Below are 23613 nucleotides of genomic sequence, written 5' to 3' on the forward strand. Positions count from 1 at the left end.
TGATTCCAGCTTGTGCTTCCTCCAGCCCAGCGTTTCTCATGATGTACTCTGCATATAAGTTAAATAAGCAGAGTGACAATATACATACGGCCTTAACATACTCCTTTTCCTATTTGGAACCAGTCTGTTGTTCCACGTCCAGTTCTAACTGTTGCTTCCTGACCTGCATACAGGTTTCTCAAGAGGCAGGTCAGGTGGTCTGGTATGCCCATCTCTTTCAGGATTTTCCACAGTTTATTGTGATCCACACAGTCAAAGGCTTTGTCATAGTCAATAAAGCAGAAATAGATGTTTTTCTGGAACTCTCTTGCTTTCTCGATGATCCAGTGGATGTTGGCAATTTGATCTCTGGTTCCTCTGCCTTTTCTAAAACCAGCTTGAACATCTGAAAGTTCACGGTTCATGTATTGCTGAAGCCTGGCTTGGAGAATTTTGAGCATTACTTTACCAGCGTGTGAGATGTGCAATTGTGTGGTAGTTTGAGCATTCTTTGGCATTGCCTTTCTTTGGGATTGGAATGAAAACTGACCTTTTCCAGTCCTGTAGCCACTGCTGAGTTTTCCAAATTTGCTGACATATTGAGTGCAGCACTTTCACAGCATCATCTTTCAGGATTTGAAATAGCTCAACTGGAATTTCATCACCTCCACTAGCTTTGTTTGTAGTGATGCTTCCTAAGGCCCACTTGACTTTACATTCCAGGATGTCTGGCTCTAGGTGAGTGATCACAGCATTGTGATTATCTGGGTCATGAATATCTTTTTTGTACAGTTCTTCTGTGTATTCTTGCCATTTCTTCTTAATATCTTCTGCTTCTGTTAGGTCCATACCTTTATTGAGCCCATCTTTGCATGACATGTTTCCTTGGTATCTCTAACCTGGGCCCTCAGCAGTGATTTTGCCAAGTCTTAACCACTGGACTGTCAGGAAATTCCCCAAAGGTCCAATTTTTATTACTAACAATGACTTACCTGGATAAGTACTGGCTGTGTTTATAAGCATCATGTAATTGTGGGTGGACATGAGGAGTTTGAGCAAACTCCGGGATATAGTCAAGGACAGGGAAGCCTGGTGTGCTGCAGTCCAAGGGGTTGCAAAGAGTTGGACATGAGTGACCGACTGAACAACAACAACAAATGAGTGAGTGAAGGAATGTTCTCAAAGCCTGAGCAGGAGACGTGGGGAGAACTCATCTTAGAAGGCTACAAGCAGCCCCTAAAGCAAAGGCAGCCTTGAGTCTCCCTGTTGTCTTGGCACAGTCAGGGTGGCCAGGACTCTGCCCTGAATCATGATGGTGGCAGCCAGGGCCTGGCAAGGGGCCCTGCTCTTGGCAAGAAGTCCTGGCACAGCCTCTTCCTGCGGTAGCTTCTGAAAAAAGAGAGAGTTGGTGCCACCTAGCGGTAAAGAACAGGGACCACAGAGGAAGGCTGGAGAAATCCTTAACACAAAACAGTTATTTTATTGGGGGTGGGGTATGGTGTCAGGGTGGTGGTGGTGGTGAGAAGGTATCATTAAATACTATCTGCCTTTTTAAAGTAAATTTTTATTAAGATAATTGTATGCTCATTAGTAGTTGTAAGAAATAATACAGAAAGATCTTTCATACCCTTTGCCCAATTTCCCCCAATGGTAAGATCTTGCAAAACTAAGATCAATGGAATAGAAATGAGAGTCCAGAAATAAATCCATATATTTATGGTCAATTGTTTTGTGACAAAAGTGTCAACACAAGTCAGTGGGAGAAAGAACGATCTTCAACAAATGGTGTTGGGACAACTGGATGGCTGCATGCAAAAGAATGAGGTCAGACCCCAACCGTATACCTTACACACAAGCTAGCTCAAAATGGGCCAGAGACCTAACGGTAAGAGGTGAAACTATAAAATTCTTAAAAGACCACATATGGGTAAATCTTCATGACCTTGGATCAAGCAATGATTTCTTATATATAAGAAAAAGACAGTAAAAACGTAAGCAACAGCAACAAACGAAAAAACTGCATCTCATCACAGTAAAAAGTTTTTGTGCTTCCAAGTACACTGTAAAGACAGTGAAAAGACAACCCATGGAATGAAAGAAAGTATTTGTCAATCATATACCTGATCAGGGTCTGGCTAGGGTTATAAAGAAATTATAAGTCTATGACAAAAAGATAAATAACTCAACTTAAAAATGAACAAGGTATTTGAATAGACATTTTTTCAAAGAAGATGTACAAACAGCCAAAAGTACCTGAAGTGATGCTCAACATCATTAACCATCAGGGAAATGCAAATGAAAACCACAATGAGATATCACTTCATATTCACTAAGATGACTATTAATAAAAAAGATACTGTTAGTGAGGATGGAGAAATTGAAACCTTTAATACATTGCTGGTGGGAAAATACAGGGGGAGCAGATGCTTTGGAAATCAGGCAGTTAGGGAAAATGTTACAGTTACCATTCCACAGCATTTGTACTCAAGAGAAATGGAAACACATGTCACACAAAGACTTGAACACAAACCTTCACAGCAGCATTATTGAAGAGCCAAAAAGTGCAAACAACTCAAGGGTTCACTAACTGGTAAAAGTTAAACAAACAAAATGTGTGTATGTGTGTGTGTGTCCCTAAATGGAATATTATTCAGCAATAAAAAAATGAAATATTGATTCATGCTATGACATGAACCTTGAAAACATTATGCTAAGAAGCCAGACATACAAAAGGCCACATGTTGTATGATTCTATTACATGAAATAGCCAGACATGCAAATCCACAGAGAAAGAAAGGAGGGTAATGGTTCGGGGGAAGGGCATGAGAAATGGAGAATGACTGTTAATGGAGATCGATTTCTTTTAGGGATGGTGAGAATGTTCTGGAATTAGTGGCAATGGAGGCACAATTTTTTAAAATATATTACAAACCACCAAATTGTACACTCACAAAAGAGTGAATTGCTTTTAAAAAAATGTTTAGGTTTATTTATTTGGCTGCGCGGCTCTTAGCAGCAGCCCGCGGGATCTTCCATCTTCACTGCAGCATGCAGGATCTTTTAGTTGCAGTGTGCGAATTCCTAGCTTCAGCACGTGGGATCTAGTTCCCCGATCAGGGATCAAATCTGGGCCCCCTGCATTGGGAGCTGGGGGTCTTGGCCACTGGACCACCACGGAAGTCCCCAAAGAATGAATTTTAAGGCATGTGGATTATATCTAAATTTTTTTTTTAAACTAGCAAAATTAATTAAAAAAAAAAAAAAAGAGAGAGAGAGAATACCACAACCAGGATAACATTGGTATTGGTTCAATCTACAAACCTTAACTCAGATTTTTCTAATTTCTCCTGTACTTCCCCATACCCTGTGTTTCTACAAAGGATTTAGCAATTATCCAAAAACTGTACATTACTGTTTAAAAGCAATAAAACCCCCACAATTATATACGACCTCATACTCAGAGTTGGGGTCACAACCCATGATTCTCATGGTAAAAATAAGATGTTATAAAAATTGCCCTTGGTATATAATTCTATAGAATTAATATCATAACATAAAAAGGTATTTTATATTTATTTGTATTTTACTCAACATAACTTATCTGTATGTCATGGTCTTAACCCAACAACGCACATCTCTGGGGTTCTTTCCTGGTTTTTAACCAAGAGGCGTACTTATTTCAACTGAATTAAGGAGACTTTTACAGTCTGTTTTTCCCTGCTAATGTCTCATTTAGTTTAAGAAGTTTGGATAACTGTCTCCCAAGCCATCAGAAATATCCCTTTATATAGGGGTGTGGAATATTTCATCCAATGGATGCATCATAATTCCCTTAAATATCCCCTTACTGCTGGACGTTTAGGATGTATCCATGTTTCACATTTTCTTGCGGCAAACTGCTGCAGCGAGCAACTTAATTTCTTCTTTTGGATGATTTCCTCCGGGCAAGGGGTGGAGTTATTGGTTAAAGACTTTGCGCATCTTTCTGACTCCAGACTTATTTTCCGATGGCGCAAGACCCACGGTTCCCTGTGGCCCCCGACCGCGGCCTCAGCCTCCGCAAAGCCAGCCTCCGGGGGCGCAGCCTCGCGCTTCCCCGGGTCCCCGCGGCCCGCGGGCCACGCCCCCGCCGCCCCTGGGGCCCTGCCGGCGCCCGGACTCACCTGGGCTCCCGCCCTCGGGCCAGCGCGCGTCTCACCTCGGCCTCGGAGTGTCCTCCCGGCTCCGCTGGGGGGGCCCTGGGCGACGCCTGTCTCCCCTCCGCGTCCCTGCCCGCCCCCAGCGCCCGGCGGCGCGTGCAGTGGGCGTTCGATCAGTGCCCGCGGGTTTAAAGAGCGGGCTGCCGCAGCCACGCCGGCCTTCAGTCACTTCAGTCAGGTCCCCGCCGGTGAACCGCGCCCCCGACATTGTTCGCGCGCCGGCAGCGGCCCTGAGGCGGCCGGGCTGAGGCGAGCGGCAGGAGTCCGGTCACGCAGCCGCTTATAGAGCGCCTACTGTATGCCGACACTGTCCGGCGCGGGAAATGAGAGACAGTCCCCGCGGTACAGTGCGAGTGTGTGACAGGTGTCAGGGGCGCCTCCAGGGGGCAAGGAAGGCCGCCGGGGGAGCGGCTGACGGGAGGCGAGGCTGGCGGGCCTCCCGGAGGGGCTGACCAGAACAGGGGGCACCCGGGGAGCGGGCGGTTGCGCGGGCCACGTACGGCCTCGCCTCCGAAACGCCTGCTTAGACTCCCGCCAGGAGTCGGTGAAGCGGGGACGACGGCACTGACTGGAGGGCGTGAGGCTCGAAGGCTGAGGTCCGGCCGCCCCGAGCCGGGACTGGGTTAACGCCTGACGCGGCGGCGCGGCCCGGATGTGCGCCTGCGCCGAGAGCGCAGTGCGCCTGCGCACAGCGCCGGGCGACGTGGCCGGCCGGAAGTGGCCTGTGCGGAACCCCCGCAGCCAGCCGCCGCGTCCATCCTTGGCTGCCGCTTGGCTCCCACGGCGACATCGCCATGCTGAAGAAATTCGACAAGAAGGACGAGGAATCGGGTGAGAGGGCCAAGGCCTTGGGGGAGGCCGGACCCCCGCACAGGCCCTCCGCTCCCTCCCTGGGAAGCCTCCCACCGGACCTCCGTCTCGACGCTAGGCCCCGGGAAGCCCCGGGGACTTGAACGAAGGTGCAGCGCCCATCCGCGCCCGGCTCCGGAGAGCCCGAGCGGGCTCCGCTGCCCATCACCCGGCAGCTCTGGCCGCGATTCACTGGGTGACCTTGGGCGGGTCTGCACCTCCGGGCCTCTGCTTCCCCTCCTGTCAGGGGAGGGGTCCAGACCCGGTAGTCCTCTGGGGATTCGCTGGGGCTGCGCCCGTGCTGGGGCGTCGTAGTCGGTGGTGCCCGGATCGGTGGTTGAGAACCCTGACTCCGATTCATTTATCCAGCAAACGTATCGAGCGCCCGGTGCATGCCAGGTTGCACTGTGCCCTGACTCTGCAGCAGCTAGTGAGACGCGCTCGTGAGCAAGCTAGGAATATAAGAATGGTCGCAGCGGAGTGGAGGCAACAGACGTCAGTCAGATACTCAAGTGTGTCATTAATTATAAGTGTGACTTCTGCTGTGTGCAGAAACCCTAGTCACTGGAGATGGTGGTCCTTCATGCAGTAGGGGCTCAGTTAGGTACCAGTTGCATAACTGAATGAAAGACATGACACTCTGAAAGGCACACGAGGACTGTACCAGGGCTGCTGGGTGACTGGGAGTTTGTGGTTTGGGGTCAGGGGAGCTCCCTGGAGGAGGGTGGCTGGATCTGTTGGCAGCCTGTAGAGCTTTGACTGCCGTTCAGAGGAGCTGGAGCTTGAATCTCTGGGCCATTGGGATGTCTTTCTCCACTGTCTACATCTGGGAGAGTTTTGAAATTCAGGGTCACAACTTGTGCTCAGTCCTGTCTCTTCTCTCATGGAAGGTGGAGGCTCCAACCCATTCCAGCACCTCGAGAAGAGTGCAGTGCTGCAGGAGGCAAGTGGCATTTGCTCCGCTGGGTCTTCCATCGAGAATGTTCACCGTCAGTGTGATCAAAACGCTAGCACATTCAGGGTGCTGGTTTATAGGACATTAGGGGAGAAATCTGTTCGTGGAAAGACGGGGAGTTCATTATGCTGATCCTTTTCTTCATCTTTGTTTCTCCTTCCATTTAATTCATAAGCTTTGAGGGTTTCTCGGGTGGTCCAAGGGGTAGGGCTCTGCGCTTACACCACAGGGGACACTAGGTCCAGCCCTGTTTGCGGAACTAAGATCCTGCCTGCAGGCCACGCAGCGTGGCTCCCCCCCCCAAAAAAAGCCTTTACTAAGTATTCATTAGTCTCTAAGTCAGCACATCTCCAGCTAATATCTAGGGAGGATTTCAGGAGTTGTTAATAGATGAGTTAAAAAAATAAAGCTCCTTCCATGTGAAAATAAGGTAGGACAAGTGTATTTCTTTACCCTGGGCCTTCTCAGATCTCTAATGTGTTTGAGGACAGTCATGGAAGGGAAATAAACTCAGCCGGAAGGGAAATAAACTCAGCCAGAAGGTAAATATCATTGGTCGCTTCTTCTCAGGCCCGCGTGTTTAATGAAACACCCATCAACCCTCGGAAATGTGCCCACATCCTCACCAAGATCCTTTACCTCATAAACCAGGTAACAGGGTGAGGCTTGGGGGTGGGGAAAACGGTACTGGGGTGTGTTGGGGGCAGGGGCAGAGCCCCTGTGTGGTTGCAGCCAGTGGCCCATTGCTGGGTCTCCTCAGGGTCCCACTCTGAGGTGTTGCCCTTGATGCAGCCTCTGCCGGGTCTGACGCTCCGACCTGGGCTGACTTAGCAGGAAGAGCCTTCCAGCCTTTCTGTCCCAAGCTGAGGCTTCTTTCTGAATTGAAACAGGGGGAGCACCTGGGGACCACGGAAGCGACCGAGGCCTTCTTTGCCATGACCAAACTCTTTCAGTCCAATGACGTAAGTGCCGCCACCCCAGCCCTCCTCCCAGGGGGCAGCGCTCAGGGTGGTAGGAGGACCTGCGTCAGCGCGGCTGCCCCGTGCCAGACTGAGCCAGGGGTCACAGGGGTTTTCTCCTCTCCTGCCCAGCCCACCCTCCGTCGGATGTGCTACTTGACCATCAAGGAGATGTCCTGCATTGCAGAGGATGTCATCATCGTGACCAGTAGGCGAGTCCCGGGTCCCTGATGGCTGCACCCACGCCGAGCCCGTCTTCTCCCGAGCTCCCACCGCTCAGTCCTCCTCAGTCACATGTTGCCAGCGCCCTTGCCTCCTTTCCTGTCCCCTCTCCCTCTCCTTCAGTCACTCTGCCCAGCCATGGCAGCCTCCAGGGTGGGCAGTTCTGCTTGTTCTCTGGCCTGGACTTAGGCACAAACCGTCCCTTCCCTGTTTACTCTTGGTCCGCTGAGGCGGCCCGGAGCTTCCATGGCGACTCCAGCGAGTAGCAGGAGAGCCCGGGAAGAAGTGATGGGGGTGGGGGGCGGTGGGGTGCATGAAGCCCACAGGCAGACTCGCTCACGAAGGACTGCTGTGCTCAGGAAGCATTCGGCTCAGGGGTCATCCCCGGGCTCCGTTCTCGTACTTCTCCTTGACGCCGTTTAGGGGGCTGCTACACACGCATGTAAAGGTTCACTTAGAGAATGTGACAGACATGGCGTCTGCAGCCCCAGAGCTTCCAGGGAGGTAACCCCACAGACAGGCATTAGGGGGGTGTGACGGCTGTGAGAGCAGGCCAGGAGGACTGCCAGCTTGAATCTGGATCAGGAAGGGCCTCCTGGAACTGGGGGAGTGGAGTCCTGCGGGGTGAGGGGGGCAGAGCAGGACGGAGGTGGGGTGGTGGAGTGCAGCTGCCAGGACCTTGGGAGGAGTCCGGGGACTTCTCCGTGGCCACTCGACAGGGACAGCAGCAGGAAGCCCTGCCCGGGAAGGTTGCCATAGGAGCAGGGCAGTGACCCGGGCAGTGTGGAGTCTCACGGAGACGCCTTGATGAAGGGTTAAGAGCCCAGAGCGGACACCCGTTAATAACGGAGACCGGCCTGCTGACCCGGCTGCGGTGGGTGGGGCGTGGGAGCAGGCCTGGCCCCCGCATGAGGCCCGCACCTTGTCCCCGCAGCTTGACCAAGGACATGACCGGCAAGGAGGACAGCTACCGGGGCCCGGCTGTGCGCGCCCTCTGCCAGATCACCGATGTGAGTGCCCGGCTCCGGGGAGGGGCGTGGGACCCCGGGGACCCGCCTGCTCCCCTTCTCTGGTCCTCACCGCTCCACACCCTGTCGTCTGCGCCCCCACAGAGCACCATGCTGCAGGCCATCGAGCGCTACATGAAGCAGGCCATCGTGGACAAGGTGCCCAGCGTCTCTAGCTCCGCCCTCGTCTCGTCACTGGTGTGTAGCCTGGGCCGGGGCTGGGGCTGGGGCTGCTCGGGACACTGAGGAAACATCAAAGATCGCTTTCCCAAGGAAAACCAAAGTTGTGTGGCCCCAGTTCTGAGAGTCCCACCCCCTGCTCGGTGAAGAGTGCCCAGGGGACTCTGGGTGGATTGAGGGCCCAGTTGGCGGCCTTGACCCATGCCTGGGGTAACACGTTCTGGGGATTTGAGCCTGGCAGGAAGTCCGCCAGGGCAGGGGGAGTGAGGGTGGGAGCCGTGCTGCGTCTGCGCACCTCTCAGAGGCGTCCTGCCTGCCTGCCCCCTTCAGCGTACCCTGTGCCCCACAGCACCTGCTCAAGTGCAGCTTCGACGTGGTCAAGCGCTGGGTGAATGAGGCCCAGGAGGCAGCGTCCAGTGACAACATCATGGTCCAGGTGAGCTGCAAACGGAGCAGGGACGCTGAAAGTACTCAGGCACTGGCCGGCAGGATGGACTTTTACCATGGAGGTCCTGGCAGCCCCTGGCTGGAGCAGGCTTTAATCCTTTTCTCATGGTGGGGAGACTTGGGGGTTTGGGGAAAAGAATCTAGGGCACCTCTTGCAGGGGGAGTTGGCTTACAGACTTGATGGGCTCATTCTAAAATATTCGAGTGGTTTGATAACCACCAAGTATTGTTTTGGGTGTGCTATGCCATCTGCCTGGTGCCTGGTGAGGGTTCAGTGGGAGCCTCTGCCGTCCTGCCCAGACCTGCAGGCCCCCCGTGTGGACACCTGTTCCTTCTCCCCATGCTCTTTGTACTGGGTCTTGTTTCCAGGGCCAGCTCTGGCCCCTCAAACCCTGCAGGATCACAGAGGCTTCTTCCCACGTAGAAGGCCCTGAGTGCCGCCCTAGTAAGGACTCAGGAGGGCAGAGGGGACCGGAGTTAGTCTATGTGCCTCCCCTCCCCCTGCTGGCTTCGCAGCAGCAGCCACGTGTCCTGGGGTGAGCCAGGGAGCAAAGGGCCTGCTGTGAGGGCGCCCGTCCGCACAGCCCCTGACGACACGTGTCCTCAGCCCAGGCTGGCTCCCGCTTCCTCTTTCCGGTCAGAGACACCTGGTCTCCATCCCCCTGGCTCCTGGCGGGGTTGGGGGACACCATCTTCCTGGCGCCTGCAGACTCCCAGCTGGCTTGGTGGGTGTGGCCCACACCTGGGCTCTGGGAAGCGCCCACGGTGCCCACCCAGAGGCGAGCGGGTCGCGTGGCCTCAGGCCTCACTCGGCCTGCTCTGCGCTGCCCCACCAGTACCACGCTCTGGGGCTCCTGTACCACGTGCGAAAGAACGATCGCCTGGCCGTCAGCAAGATGATCAGCAAGTTCACGCGGCACGGCCTCAAGTCCCCCTTCGCCTACTGCATGATGATCCGCGTGGCCAGCCGGCAGCTGGAGGACGAGGACGGCAGGTAGCGGCACTGCACCCCATTGCGCGGTCCCCGAGCCCTCGCCCGACCCCCGGGCGGCCCCCAGCGTCCTCTTGCCGCCTGTCTTTGCAGCCGCGACAGCCCGCTGTTTGACTTCATCGAGAGCTGCCTGCGCAACAAGCATGAGATGGTGGTGTACGAGGCCGCCTCGGCCATCGTCAACCTGCCCGGCTGCAGCGCCAAGGAGCTGGCCCCAGCCGTGTCAGGTGCCCAGGCGACCCCACCCCGCCACGTGCAGCCGGGTCTCCTGGGGGCGAGGCCCTGCCCGGGGGTGGGGCGGGTGTGCTCGCTTCCGTTGCGGGGGCCGTGCCAGTTGGGGAATAGCTGAGCGGGGCATTTGGGTCTGAACAGTCTCGGAGCCCTTGCCCTGTCCCTGCCCCTCCCGGGGGCCCCACGGTTTCCAGGCTGCCGCGCAGGGGGCAGCCCTTTACTGGCGTCTGTCTCCCCACAGTGCTCCAGCTTTTCTGCAGCTCCCCCAAGGCCGCCCTCCGTTACGCCGCCGTCCGCACCCTCAACAAGGTGAGCTCGCAGAGTGGGGCCGGCCCTCCGACGGGGCTGGGGGAGGCGGGGCCTGGGCCCAGGAGACCTGTCGCCTGGTTCCCCATGGCAGGAGGTACAGCCCTGGCTGGTCTCTGTACCCCAGGTGCTGGCGTGAGCCCACCTGAAGGGCCAGCAGAACGGCAGGAGGCCTTCTGTGGCCCGTCCGTGTCCTCATCTCTTTCCTCCCGAGCAGGTGGCCATGAAGCACCCGTCCGCGGTCACAGCCTGTAACCTGGACCTGGAGAACCTGGTGACAGACTCGAACCGCAGCATCGCCACGCTGGCCATCACCACCCTGCTCAAGACCGGCAGCGAGGGCAGCATCGACCGCCTCATGAAGCAGATCTCCTCCTTCATGTCCGAGATCTCGGACGAGTTCAAGGTCCATAGTCCGTGCCCGGAGCGCAGTGGGCCAGGGGCCTGACGGGGAGGTACTGGTGGAGATGCGCGAGGCGCTGCATCTGGCCTTCGTTGGCAAGGCTGGGAGCTTCCAGGCCGGCCGGCTGAGCCCGTTAGTGTCTCGCGCGCACTGTGTCGTGTGCTGGGCAGAATCGGAGAGAGGCAAGCAGAACAGTGCACACTCCGTCCTGCTCACGGAGCTCGCTTTCTGGGGCGAGAAGGTGGAAGCCGACACCGGTGTGGACAGGATCGTTCGACATGCTGGTGCAGCGAGAAAACCCTCAGTGTAGCCATTCCCAGGGGAGCCGCCCCGGGAGGACCTGGGAAGGGCCAGCAGGAGCGCGTGTGTGCGTGCCCTGAGGTCTGAGTAGACGCGCAGACGGGGGACCCCCAGTGTGGATCGGGGCCTTGGACCATGCCCTGCCCCGGGAGGTTGGGGCTGCAGGGCCCCGGAGGCAGGCAGAGGTCCGCTTGGCTCGGCTTCACCAGGGAGGGGCTCTGCTGGCCCTGGGGACTGAAGGAGCCGTGCGGGGCCGGGCCGCGGCTCACGCCGGTCTCTGGCACAGGTGGTGGTTGTGCAGGCCATCAGCGCGCTGTGTCAGAAGTACCCCCGCAAGCACGCCGTGCTCATGAACTTCCTGTTCTCCATGCTGCGGGAAGAGGTAAGAGCGGGTGCCCGGGCGCCAGGCCTCCCGTGCGGGTGGTGGCCTGGCTGCTGGCTCCTGGGTGGGCGGTCCTGGATCCACCTGTTAGCTGGCTAGCTTCTGGTGCCCGCAGCCCTTTCAGCACCTCGTGTGCAGGTAACGCAAACATGCCCCGGTCACTGTGGTTATAGTCGCAACTGACAATGTGCCACCCTGGCCATATAGACCCAGCAGATGCCCCGAGGCAATGCTTAAGCAGAAGATGGGTAACTGTCTGTCTGGTGTCATCTGGTATAGAAATATTCTAGTCATTGCAATTTTTCATAGAAAAATTTTCTCCCACAAAAATCAGTCCTTGGTGCCAAAAAGGTTGGAGACTGCTGTCATAAAATACACATGACACAGAATTCATTGAGGGCTTCCCTGGTAAAGAATCTGCCTGCTATGCAGGAGACCTGGGTTTGATCCCTGGGTTGGGAAGATCCCCTAGAGAAGGGAAAGGCTACCCACTCCAGTATTCTTGGGCTTCCCTGGTAGCTCAGCTGGTAAAGAATCCACTTGCAATGCGGGAGACCTGGATTCGATCCCTAGGTTGGGAAGATCCCCTGGAGAAGGGAACTGGCTATGGACTCCAGTATTCTGGTCTGGAGTACAGTCCATAGGGTCGCAAAGACTGAGTGACTTTCACACTAGAATTCATCACCTTAACTGTTTGTAAGTGTATATTGTTCAATATTGTTAAATACCTTCACACGGGAGTGCAGTTAATCTCCAGAACTTTCTCATCCTGCAAAACAACTCTGTTCCCATTTAATGATAACGCCCTACTCTCCACCCCTCCAGCCTCTACACCACCCATTCTGCCTTTGTCTTAAAGGTGGGAAGAAAATCAAGTCCCAGATGTTTATGTTAAAGCATCTGCAGTTAGACTGGGAACGGCTCCGGCGAGCATTCAGCCTGAGCCTTTGGTTTTTACACAGAAAGGAGGTAGCAGTTGGGGAGCCAGGCTCCGGCTGGGCCGCTGGGCTCCGCAGAGCCACTTGGCGCTCAGCTTCCTGTCACCCTCGCTCACAGGGCGGCTTCGAGTATAAGCGGGCCATCGTGGACTGCATCATCAGCATCATCGAGGAGAATGCGGAGAGCAAGGAGACGGGGCTGTCCCACCTGTGCGAGTTCATCGAGGACTGTGAGTTCACCGTGCTGGCCACGCGCATCCTGCACCTGCTGGGCCAGGAGGGGCCCAAGACCAGCAGCCCCTCCAAGTACATCCGCTTCATCTACAACCGCGTGGTGCTGGAGCACGCGGAGGTCCGCGCAGGTGCGTCGGAGCAGGCTGCCCCCGGGGCGCGGCGCCCAGGGCCCTGTGGTCCTGAAGGACGGGCCCAGGGCCGTGGGCGTCACTCGGTGAATGTTCATGACCTCTGGCTCACCTCAGCAGTTCTGTTTCACTCTATGTAGTCGCTTACCTTTCTCCTTTTTTTGCCTCTCTCCTTTCTTTCTTCTTGGTATTTAGGTTTTTGTTTTTAATAACAGCTTTATTGAGATATAATTCACGTAGCATACTCCCTTAAATGAGTGTGCACTTTCCTGTGCAGCCATCCTATCCCTCATTTTACTTTGACTTACTGTTCTTTTCTTCTCATGCCCACTCTGGACAGACGGTCCCCAAGCAGGTGTTACTTTCTCAGTTGTAGTTCATTCTCTCTCTCATTTATGGTCAAGTGAGGCTTCACTGCACCTGAGGCCATTAGGATATAGAAATTGAGAGCAGCCCTCGTGGCCCCTTTGTAGTTAGAGCTGAGAAGGGCTGCTGGGGCCCAGGTCAGGGCCACCCCCCGCCCCCGGGAGAAGCGAGGCCTGGAGGCTGCTTGTCATGTGGTGTTGGGTTGGGCCTGCGACTCGGGGCTGCTCAGCTCCGGCTGGCGTGTTCTGAGCCCTAATGTGAGTCGTGTTTGCCTTGTGAATGCAGGCGCCGTGAGTGCTCTGGCCAAGTTCGGGGCGCAGAATGAAGAGATGCTGCCCAGTATCCTGGTGCTGCTGAAGAGGTACGTGCAGTGTCCCCTCGGGCCGGCGGCTGCTCCTCGTCTCTTTAGCTGGAAAGGAGGAGAAAAGATGCACAACTACTGATTGTAGAAAACAGTGGAAATGTAGAAAAGCGTGAAACGCAGTGCTGTACAAAACCCCCCCCACCCAGGTGTTAACTCGAGGTGTTTTCTGTTTTAAAAAGCAGCTTTATTGAGATATAACTCACAATCCATACAGTGTGCCCATCTTAAATGCATAATACAGTGGGTTTGTTATATTCAAAGTTGTTTAGCCATAACCACCATCTAAGCTGAGAACTTTTTTTTTGACCGCGCTGTGCGGCTTCTGGGATCTTAGTTCCCTGAGCAGGGATCAAACCTGGGCCCTCTGCAGTGGAAGCACAGAGTCCCAGCCACTGGACCACCAGGGAATTCTCGAAAACACTTTTACCACCCCAGAGAAACCATGTACCAGCGAGTAGTCCCCGCAGGCCCCGCCCCCAGCCCTGGCCAGCCCCTTGCTCACCTTCCGGCTCTGGATTTGCCTATCCGGACTTGCTCTGTAACCGCAGGCGTTCAGCGTGTCGCCTCTCACGTGTCTGGCTCCTTCACGGGGCTTCCAGGGCTCACCCGTGGTGTCACACGTGCCAGTACTCCTGCGTGGCGTGAAGAGCCCTCGTTTGTTTATCCGCTCATCAGTCGGCAGGCATTTGGGTCTTTTCTGGTTCGTGGGTGTCATGACTCGCGCTGCTGTGAACATTTGTGCACGAGTCTCTATGTGACTTGCTTTCAGTTCTCCTGGGTGTGCACCCAGGAGTGGAATTGCAGAGTCACGTTCGAAGTCTTTTTTGACGTGTACTGCCGGATACAGGCGCATGGCTCCCTCCCTGGGTGGGCTCTGGGAGAGTGTCCCGAGAGAGTGAATACCGCCACCCCCGTGCATCTGATGCCCGGGCACCACGTCTGGTGATCAGGGTGCAGAAGCCCTGCCGCCTCGCCCCGCCCTCTGCTGGAGCCCTGTGGCGCCCCCCTGCCCCCGCATGGGCCCCCGTCAGGAGCTCCCTGTGTTCTGGCCACAGGTGTGTGATGGACGACGACAACGAGGTCAGGGACCGGGCCACCTTCTACCTCAACGTCCTGGAGCAGAAGCAGAAGGCCCTCAACGCAGGCTATATCCTGAACGGTGAGTCCTCCCTGCCTGACCAGTCCTCTAGCCCCCTCCCCGAGCTGCAGCCTTCCTGGGCGGGGTGCCGTCCGCTGCACTCCCCTGGCAACTGCAGGGCATCACTGTCGTCTCAGGAGACCCAAGGCCCCAAGGGTGGAAACAGCCCAGAGAGCTGAACTGCTTGTCAGTCGTACAAACCTCCACGTGCCGAGTGCTTCACCCTTTATCCAAGCCCCTGTCCTGTGTCCATTTGCTCCTCGCAGCAGTCCTGCAGAGGAGGGTGTCCTGAGAGGTAGGGGCTCAGCGGCCTCGGTGGTTTCCTCAGGGTCCTACAGCCTTAACCCCGGGCCCCCGTCTCGCTCTGGCCTCTAGGTCTGACCGTGTCCATCCCTGGTCTGGAGAGGGCACTGCAGCAGTACACTCTGGAGCCATCAGAGAAGCCCTTTGACCTCAAGTCTGTGCCCCTGGCCACCGCACCCATGGCAGAGCAGAGGACAGGTGAGGCACACCTGTGTCCTTTCAGAGGCCCTTGGGTCCAGGCTCCTCTGGAGGGCTTGCCTTGCCCGCAGGGCCACCGCAGCTGCCCAGGGTGGAAGGGACCGTGCTGGGCAGAGGGAGTTGCCCTGCCTGCCTCTGGCCCCGGGAGAGGAAGCCCCTGCACACAGACACTCGCACTGTGTCTCGTGGGCTCTGTACTTCACACTGGGGGTGGGAATTACAGTCCCTGAGTAACAGCGCTGTGGTCCACGTCCCCTGCGGTCTGAGCTGTGGGTCACCACGCGTGCTTGGTCCTGCAGAGAGCACCCCGGTCACCGCCGCCAAGCAGCCCGAGAAGGTGGCCGCCACCCGGCAGGAGATCTTCCAGGGTAAGTGAGGGGGCTCGCGGGCCGCGGCTGGGACGGCGGCTCTTCCCCCAGGAGCCGAGATCAGATCTCTCCTGCATGCTGGCTCTGAGAGTGTTTAGATGGCGTGCTTGACCCTCAGGTGGAGGTTGTTGCATCCATTTGGTATCTGAGGATTTGGATGTTCAAAGAGACACAGTGATTTGCCCCAGTTTGCACAGCACCAAGGGGAGGGCGGCAAGAATTCCAAGTCCAGCTCCAGCTAGCTCAGAGCCGCCTGGGCCTTGTTCTGAGCGCTGCAGGCCCTGGGCCCAGTCGGTTCTGGATTCTAACACCGCTCAGCAGAGTCGAGGGACACGACACGGTCCTGTGTCTCGGGCTCCAGTTGTGCTCCGTCCACCTTGTCTAGCAGGGTTTGGTGAGGATTCCGTCTGTCCCTCCGCTCCTGCATTTCTAAGGGGAGAGGCTGTGTGTCTAGTTGGCAGACCACGTTGTCCACTAGATTCTTGCCTTCGAGGCCCAGCACTTGCCTCTCGTTGTGGGTGACCCCCACCCTGACTCCCCGACTTGTCTCCTCTTCTGTCGTCCTGCGTGCTCTCTGCGGCTTCCATCTTCTCTCTTTTCTGTCCGTCACTGCACTAGTGCCTGCCTTCCTCATAGCAGGCTCCCGATGACTGTTAGATTCAAGTCCACCTTTTCCATCCCACTCCCGAACCTGTCTTCCACCAACACGCCGTCTCTCAGATGTGGCTGAAGCAGGACCATGAGCTGGCTGGCGTCACTCTCGCCGGGGGCTTTCTCTTTGTGTTCCTTCCCTCTTGCTGCCGGCAGAGATCAGCATGAACTTAGTGGTTTTACTCAACGCTGCTTCACCCCTTGTCCTGAGGTCTGAGTTCGGCCTCTTTATGGGGGGAAAGAGCAGAATAATAATACCACCTGCCTTCTCCCTCTGTCCCTGAAATCCTACTAAGTCTAGGGCAGAGTATCACTGCCTCAGTTAGAGTTCTTTTCCACGTGGAGGTCAGTGTAACCGGGAAGACGAGTGACGGATCTTGAGTAGTTGTCCTCAGACATCGGTGTGCGTCAGAGTCACGAGGGGAAGCTTATTTGAGATGCAGGATGGGGGATCTCGCCGCGGAGTCTCTGACGGGCAGGTCTGGGGAGACCTGAGGATCTGCACTGTCGCCATGCCCACACCCCCGGGTGGTTCTGGCGCGGTGACTCCTGAGCACAATTGGGGGAGCAGAGCTGGCTGCCCGGTGCCTCATTCACCCGGGTGCGCTGGGGCCGGAAGCTGACCTGTACCAGATGCCCGCCGGCCACTCTGAGCCGGGCTTTCTGTAACACTCTGAATCTGCCCCCTCTCCTTTTGGGCCACTTGTCCTAACAGCCCGTGTCTGAGACCAGTCTGTCCTTTTGCCTGGTTCCGTGGCCAGCAGTGTGATCGTTTCCTGTTTGTCTTTTCCCCGTCTCCCTCTTTTGAGCACCCTTGCTGAGCTTCTAAGCTTGAGGGGGTATCTGGATGGACGAGGCTGGGCCGTGGGCCTGACACCCATCGGTTGGTCTGGCTTCCCGTATGGGATGGCGGGGAGAGCCTTCATGGAATGGTACCAGCCAAGCAGCATGAAGGCAGGGAGGGTGTGCTTGGGTGTGTCGGGGAATCAGGAGTGAGCCCTTCAATCAGGGGGAGCCCTGAGTACCCCCGGGCCCGAGGGCTGATCAGAGACCTCGCTGAGCTGCTGGGTGAACGTGCGGCCTGTGGGTTTCAGAGCAGCTGGCGGCCGTGCCCGAGTTCCAGGGGCTAGGGCCCCTCTTCAAATCCTCGCCTGAGCCCGTGGCCCTCACTGAGTCGGAGACGGAGTACGTCATCCGCTGCACCAAGCACACCTTCACTGATCACATGGTCTTCCAGGTGAGCCGGGGGAGGGCCTCCCATGGGGTCCTGGTGCCCCCACGCCGAGTGGCTGGAGCCCGGCTCAATGCTGGGTCTGCCTCCAACTGCTGTGTCTCGAGTCCTTCACTCACGGCCTGTGTGGCTCCTGCGTGTCCACATGAAGATGGAGGGTCTGGGCGGGGGCCTGGGTTGGGAGTTGGGGTGGCTGTGGGGTGCCAGGCAGGGCTCCCGACTCCTCCTCTGCAGCTCGGGGGGCCCCCGCCTCCCAAGCTCAGCATCTCAGCCCCTCTGCTCCCTGGTCCAGTTTGACTGCACAAACACACTCAACGACCAGACCCTGGAGAACGTCACGGTGCAGATGGAGCCCACAGAGGCCTATGAGGTGCTGTGCTACGTGCCTGCCCGGAGCCTGCCCTACAACCAGCCCGGGACCTGCTACACGCTGGTGGCCCTGCCCAAGGAAGACCCCACGGCGGGTGAGCCCCCCTGGCCTCCTGGGAGCCTTGGGTCGGGTGGCATGGGCGGCCCGTGCGCCAGCCATTCGTCTCCGGTCAGAGCTTCAGCTCCTCGAGGCGGGTCCAGAGAGGAAGACCAGTCCGCCCTGGGGCTTTGCACAGCAGCTCCTTTCCTCCTCACACACCCTTCAGGGCAGCACTGCTGTCTCTGTCTTAGAGGGTAACCGAGATCGGGGTCAACAGCTTGCCTGAATTCACGAGGCTGGTGAGAGGCAGAGCCCAGGTCCTCAGGCAGGACTCTGTCTTGTCCGTGAAGGAACCAGAGAGAGGCACACAGGACCATCCAAGTCCACTCCTTCCAAAGAAACGGGCTTTTCCAGGCCTGGGACGGTGGGCCTGGGCGGCACGTGGACGTGGCCTCCCTGAAGCAGCTCTGCCTCCCTTGCTCCTCTTTCGTCGTGAGGGCAGCATGTCAGGCTGCGACCTGGCGCTCCTGCCTCCCCATGCCAGTGCCCTCGGGCCAGACTCGTGGGCAGGCTGGCACGGGCCGCCCTCCCACAGAGGGCCCCCCCCGACGGCGCGCCTTCCCCCCCTCAGTGGCCTGCACGTTCAGCTGCATGATGAAGTTCACCGTCAAGGACTGTGACCCCACCACCGGGGAGGCGGACGACGAGGGCTACGAGGACGAGTATGTGGTAAGCGGCCAGCGTGGGGCCCTAGGGCTCACAGCCAGTGTGCACGCGTGTGCTTGCTGGTTTCCGTTTAGACATCGCGAAAGAAGTTTTTTTTAAAACTTAAAAAAAATACATGTTCAAGTGTAACAAGAAAACCTGGGAAATAGAAAAACAAAGTACACACAGACAGGAAACCAGTAACCGTGGTCCTTGGGAAAGGCTGGGGGGAGAGGAATCGTACGACCGAGGTCATTATGTACGTTACCCATCTTGTTGGGTTCACTTAGAACCGGGGTATAATTTCCTATCAGTACAAATACTTCATAAACACAATTTTTAATGACTTTAAAATACTCCCTTCTATTGATATATCTTATTCACTTCACTTTGTATTCCATTAACATTGGGCATTTGTGATTCCAAATTCTCACTATTTGTAAGTGCTACATTAAACACCCCTTTTAGTATAAATTTGTATCTATGTTTCAGATCTGCCTTCTTGGGACTAGAAGTAGAATAATTTAAAAAAAAATTTTTTTTAACAATTTTTTCCTCAAAGTAGGATAATTGGGTCAAAGACTCAGCATGATTTTAAGGCTTTTTGGTTCATGCTGTCAGCTGCTTTCTAGAGAAACGGGTTCAGTTTGTATCTGCTGGCAACCCTCTGATGCAGTGAGATGCCCCGTCCGGCTCCAGCTCCGGGGTAGGATGGACCAAGGGCAGGGTCGTTCTCGATTTGCCCAGGGCGCTGTGGCTCCGTGCCATCTGAGTGCAGACCCTGATGGGCAGCCTGGGATGGAGACTGCTGGAGCCCTCGTGGCCAGAGCGGCAGTCGCTGGACCACACCCAAGGGGCACCTGTGTCCTCCCGGGTCCACGGCTGAGCCAGCAGTGACCTAAGCTAAGGACAGGAGGGCTGCGCATGAGGCCCGGCTTCTGCCATAGGGGCTGCGTCCTACCTGTGAACACCCTCCCCGTGCGCGGGAGTAGGGGCTCAGCGGAGAGCTACTGGCGCATGAGCGGGAGCCTTTCCATACGGACGGTCCAGGGTGGGTGTGCAGAGCGGCCCGGCTGAGTCACAGGAGGCGGGCTCTGGGCATCCCTCGCTCCCCGCCCCAGCCAGACAGCCAGCCACAGGCGGCTTCGGAGGGTGCGCTCTCACAGCAACACCCCAAGAGATCCAACCAACAGATGGAAAATAATCAGAGTGGGTTCCAGAAAATTCCCAAAAGCACAACTTGAGCTTGTCACACAAGGCAACCATTTACATAGCATTTGCACTGTATTTACAACTATTTAGGTAACATTTACACTGTATCAGGTATTATAAATAATCGAGAGGTGACGCAGGGTATAAGGAAAATGTGTGTCGCTTAAACGCAAATACGTCACTGCTTACATAAAGGAGTGGAGCCTCCAGGAGTTGGGTGTCTGAGGGGATCCTGGGACCAGTCCCCGCAGATACTGAGGGACGGCCGCGAATGGGTGAGGGCGCCTCCTACTGCGGGGCCACCACCCGGCCGTGAGCACCTCCTCAGGCCGCTGGTCCAGTGGGGCCTGGCCCCGGAGCACGGCGCTCTGGAGGCTGCATGGCGGGAAGCGGGGTGGGCAGAGCCGAGCGGAGGCGCTCAGCTGGCTGTCCCTGGAGCCGTGTGCCTCAGGCCCCCCTCCCTGCCCCTAGCTGGAGGACCTGGAAGTCACAATAGCAGATCACATCCAGAAGGTCATGAAGCTGAACTTCGAGGCAGCCTGGGACGAGGTGGGGGACGAGTTCGAGAAGGAGGAAACGTTCACCTTGTCCACCATCAAGACACTCGAAGGTAAATGCCGGGGCTGCCAGTTCTGACTTGCTGGCCTTTCAAAACCCTTGGCCCCTGTTGAAGTGTTCCTCCTCCCCCATCCCCCAGATTCAGGACCTAGTCTAGAGCGCATAGTTCAGATACATAAAATAATAAAACAGTCGCTCAGTCGTGTCTGACTCGCTGCGACCCCATGAATGATACAGTCCACGGAATTCTCCAGACCAGAATACTGGAGTGGGGAGCCTTTCCCTTCTCCAGGGGATCTTCCCAACCCAGGGGTCGAACCCAGGTCTCCCACACTGCAGGCGGATTCTTTACCAGCTGAGCCACCAGGGAAAGTTCATTAAAAGCTGCGCACAGTGGGATTTGGGGCTGGGGGAGTGGTGATGGCACAAAGGGGAGATAAGTGGGTTAATAACTCGGGGACTTCTCCCTGCAGAGGCTGTGGGCAATATCGTCAAGTTCTTAGGAATGCACCCTTGTGAGCGGTCTGACAAAGTGCCGGACAACAAGAACACCCACACGCTGCTCCTGGCTGGTAAGCGGCATTTCTCGTGGGAAGGGCGGGGGTGCCACTGAGGAACCCGGGCATTCAGAGCTCACAGCGCTGAACATCACAAGGTATAAGAAGACCTGCTAGAGACGTCTTCCCCCAGCTCTTGCTGACAGTCACCTAGTGTCCCTTCCCACGGACAGCCAGGGAGCTGCTGCACAGGACGCCATGTACCTCCCTGTGATCATAAGGATGTAAGAACAAGTATACACGTGGCCCTTTTCAGACTCAAACGTTTATATACAGATGGTGGACATGTTGCTCTGCACTTGGGTTTTCACTTGACAGTGCATCTTGAAGAGCTTCCTCTTTTTTTTTCTTTTTTTAACAACGTGAAATTTACCAATGTAATGATTTGTAGGTGTTCAGCAGCATTCAGTACCTTCCTGCTGTTTCGCAACCATCACCACCATCCACCTCCAGAACTTTCCAGTCATCCCAGACTGAGCTGTCATTGTTCTTGTAGCTGACTACTGTCTCACAGAACCGGTACACGTACTGACGAACACCTAGATTGTTCTGGTGTTCTGCTGTTCCAAACTGTGCTGCAGGGAATAATCCCGTACATACGTGTATACTTAGGCACTTTACTCTGGAGGTGTGCACTCTGGGTATTTGTAGGGTAAGTTTCTCAAGGCTTTACCAGGTCAAAGTGCGTTCTTCATCTCGGTAAGTATTTCCAGTTGCCTCCCATAGGAACCATGCCTTCTCTCCCACACTTCGACCAAACAGTGTGTTCTCAATCTGTATGGTCTTTGCCAGGCGTGTTAATGGTGTCTCGTGTGGTTTCACTTTACATTTCTGTATACTGAATGACATTCAGCATCTCCTCAAATGCAAAGGGCCGTTTGCATTCCATTTCCTGTGAGTTCTTTTCATATCCTTTGATATGAAACATTGTATGTAATTTTATTTATATCATATATATTTTTCCACTGGGTTGGTTATTCTTTTCTAATAGGAGTGGGATTTTTAAGCACTTCTGGAAATTTTCAAACTTACACACATGGAACCCTCATGCACTCCTCTTCCAGCTGTAGCAACGAGCATCTCTACCCAGGCGAGTTCTCCACCCCCAGATTATTTTAGAGCAAACTCCATACATAGACATCTCATATGTAAATGTTTCTGATCCGTTGGTTCTCCAAAAGCTAATGATCCAATACGCTTACTGCACCTGAAACAATGAACAAAGGGAGATTCTTTTTTCTGAGTGTTTATAAACAGGGTTAGGAAGTGGCTCTGCTTCAGTGCCCTGCTCACAGCTGACCGCCCCCAAGCCCACAGTGAGGCAGCCCTGTCCCCTGGGTTTTGCAGACACCTGCACTGCGATTTTGCCATGGTGGGGCTGTCCCCCGGTCTGTGCGCTTTGATCCAGTCGGGACGTGTGAGAGCCTCAGTGATGTCACACAGAACCATACATGTCCAGTGGTTCATTTGGGCTTGGCAGCAGCGTGACATGCAGACTGATCTCTGCCGAGGTCACTGATGATGCTGCAGCTCCGAGAGGTGTAGTGACGTGCCCAGTGCCTCGCGCAGCTCCCATCTCACCCCAGAGCTGCCTCTGCCAGCTGTGGCACGCCCCCCCTCAGCCCAGCCCCGAAGCCCCCTTCGGCCTTACACGCCTGCCTTCTCTCCTCCCCTGCAGGCGTGTTCCGGGGTGGCCATGACATCCTGGTGCGCTCCCGGCTGCTGCTTTTGGACACGGTCACTATGCAGGTGACAGCCAGAAGTTCGGAGGAGCTGCCTGTGGACATCGTCTTGGCATCTGTGGGCTAAGAGGCCAGCTTGCGTCGGACCACGTCCTCCCCTTTCCCCAAACACTACACAGGAGTCGCGCCTTCCTCCTGAACCCAGTGGAAGCTCCTTTCCAGCCTGTGTATTGAAAAGCAATTAGGAATCACTGAGGGTTTTTGTTGTGTTCTTTGTTTTCTTAAATTGACCCCTGCCCCAAACCCCCCTGCTGATAGTGACTCTTTAAACAGGGCATGATTTTAGCTCGTCCTAGAACTTGCTGCCTTACCTGCCAGGGAAGGGGCATTCCAAATGAATAAAGTGCTTGCACCACCTGAGTTTATCCCCTTCGGAACCATCATCTTATCCCTACAAATAAATCAGCATGTATTTATTGAATGACTGCTACTTCTGCAGACTCATGCTTAGGGATCCGGCTTCCCTGCCGCCCATAGCCCTTTGCCACTGTACCTACAGGAGGCAGGACCCTCTCACTAGCCTCCGCCCAGGCCCCATACCCAGGAGCCGAAGCAGCATGGGTTTGCTGAGGGGATAACAGCAGCAGACGGGCACTGAATTTGTGCCCTTAAACCACCCTCCTTCTGTAGGAGATCAGTGAGGTCTGGGAGTCTGGGTGGGTCACCAGGCCTAGTGCCCGGTCTGAAGTGGGGGTGCACTCCTGCTGCTGGAGGAACAGCCCCACAGAGCGGAAGCCCCTGGTTTCCGCAGCTGGGCTTTTAAACCCAGGTGTGGCAGTTTTATAATACATCTGTTTTGCCTGTTTTTAAAAAACATTGGCGGCAACCGTTAGAGATTCATATTTGGAGTGGGGGGAAAGTGGGAGCCTCGGAAAGTGTTCTGGTGCCCGCCGAAGTTTGAGTGACCTGTGATTCCTGGAATTTTCCTGATGGTTTTTCAAGTTTTGCCCCAAACCATGGGCAGTTAGTATGACTGCCAGGTAAAGACAACGTTTTCTGATTTCACACCCACAACGACCTGGAGCCCTGGTTCCCGCTGTGCGGAGCAGGGCCCACAGGCCCCTGGGTCGTATCGCTGGCCTCCGGACAGCCTGGATCCTC

The 23613-nt window shown here is 55.6% G+C and overlaps 1 protein-coding gene and 1 long non-coding RNA gene across 5 annotated transcripts; one reads left to right on the forward strand and one right to left on the reverse strand.

Annotated features, from left to right (window-relative positions):
- Positions 1-4881: 4881 nt before the first annotated feature.
- On the forward strand, positions 4882-22933 carry COPG1 (coat protein complex I subunit gamma 1). Of its 4 annotated transcripts, none has more exons than XM_081526536.1 (24): positions 4882-5009; positions 5918-5970; positions 6553-6633; positions 6873-6944; positions 7074-7153; positions 8098-8173; positions 8276-8368; positions 8700-8786; positions 9634-9791; positions 9882-10041; positions 10161-10328; positions 10543-10731; positions 11315-11410; positions 12467-12710; positions 13362-13437; positions 14496-14599; positions 14954-15079; positions 15379-15447; positions 17193-17335; positions 17622-17793; positions 18370-18467; positions 20127-20265; positions 20687-20785; positions 22449-22933. In XM_081526536.1, exons 1-24 carry the CDS (start codon positions 4973-4975, stop codon positions 22577-22579), a joined length of 2751 nt encoding a protein of 916 aa, XP_081382662.1. In that variant the 5' UTR covers positions 4882-4972; the 3' UTR covers positions 22580-22933. The 4 variants fall into 4 exon arrangements, with proteins under 4 accessions (XP_081382662.1, XP_081382663.1, XP_081382665.1 ...); XM_081526537.1 differs by having other exon boundaries at positions 10233-10328; XM_081526539.1 differs by having other exon boundaries at positions 9882-10015; positions 10261-10328.
- LOC145520323 (uncharacterized) lies at positions 21026-22677 on the reverse strand. Its single transcript, XR_014064406.1, has 2 exons — positions 22422-22677; positions 21026-21977 (listed from the first exon to the last, which is right to left on the reverse strand). It is a non-coding gene; the product is annotated as an uncharacterized LOC145520323 (long non-coding RNA).
- Positions 22934-23613: the final 680 nt, after the last annotated feature.

The sequence above is a fragment of the Giraffa tippelskirchi genome, chromosome 9 (genome assembly GCF_054371585.1).
Source record: "Giraffa tippelskirchi isolate mGirTip1 chromosome 9, T2T-mGirTip1v1.2.pri, whole genome shotgun sequence".
Classification (NCBI taxonomy): Eukaryota; Metazoa; Chordata; class Mammalia; order Artiodactyla; family Giraffidae; genus Giraffa; species Giraffa tippelskirchi.

Excerpts from the sequence above, each read along its gene's own strand:
- COPG1 (XM_081526536.1), top strand. The coding sequence starts at position 4,973 with ATGCTGAAGAAATTCGACAAGAAGGACGAGGAATCGG. Across the intron at positions 7,154-8,097 it reads GTCATCATCGTGACCAGTAG|CTTGACCAAGGACATGACCG; the intron begins GCGAGTCCCGGG and ends TTGTCCCCGCAG. Across the intron at positions 15,080-15,378 it reads CATGGCAGAGCAGAGGACAG|AGAGCACCCCGGTCACCGCC; the intron begins GTGAGGCACACC and ends TTGGTCCTGCAG.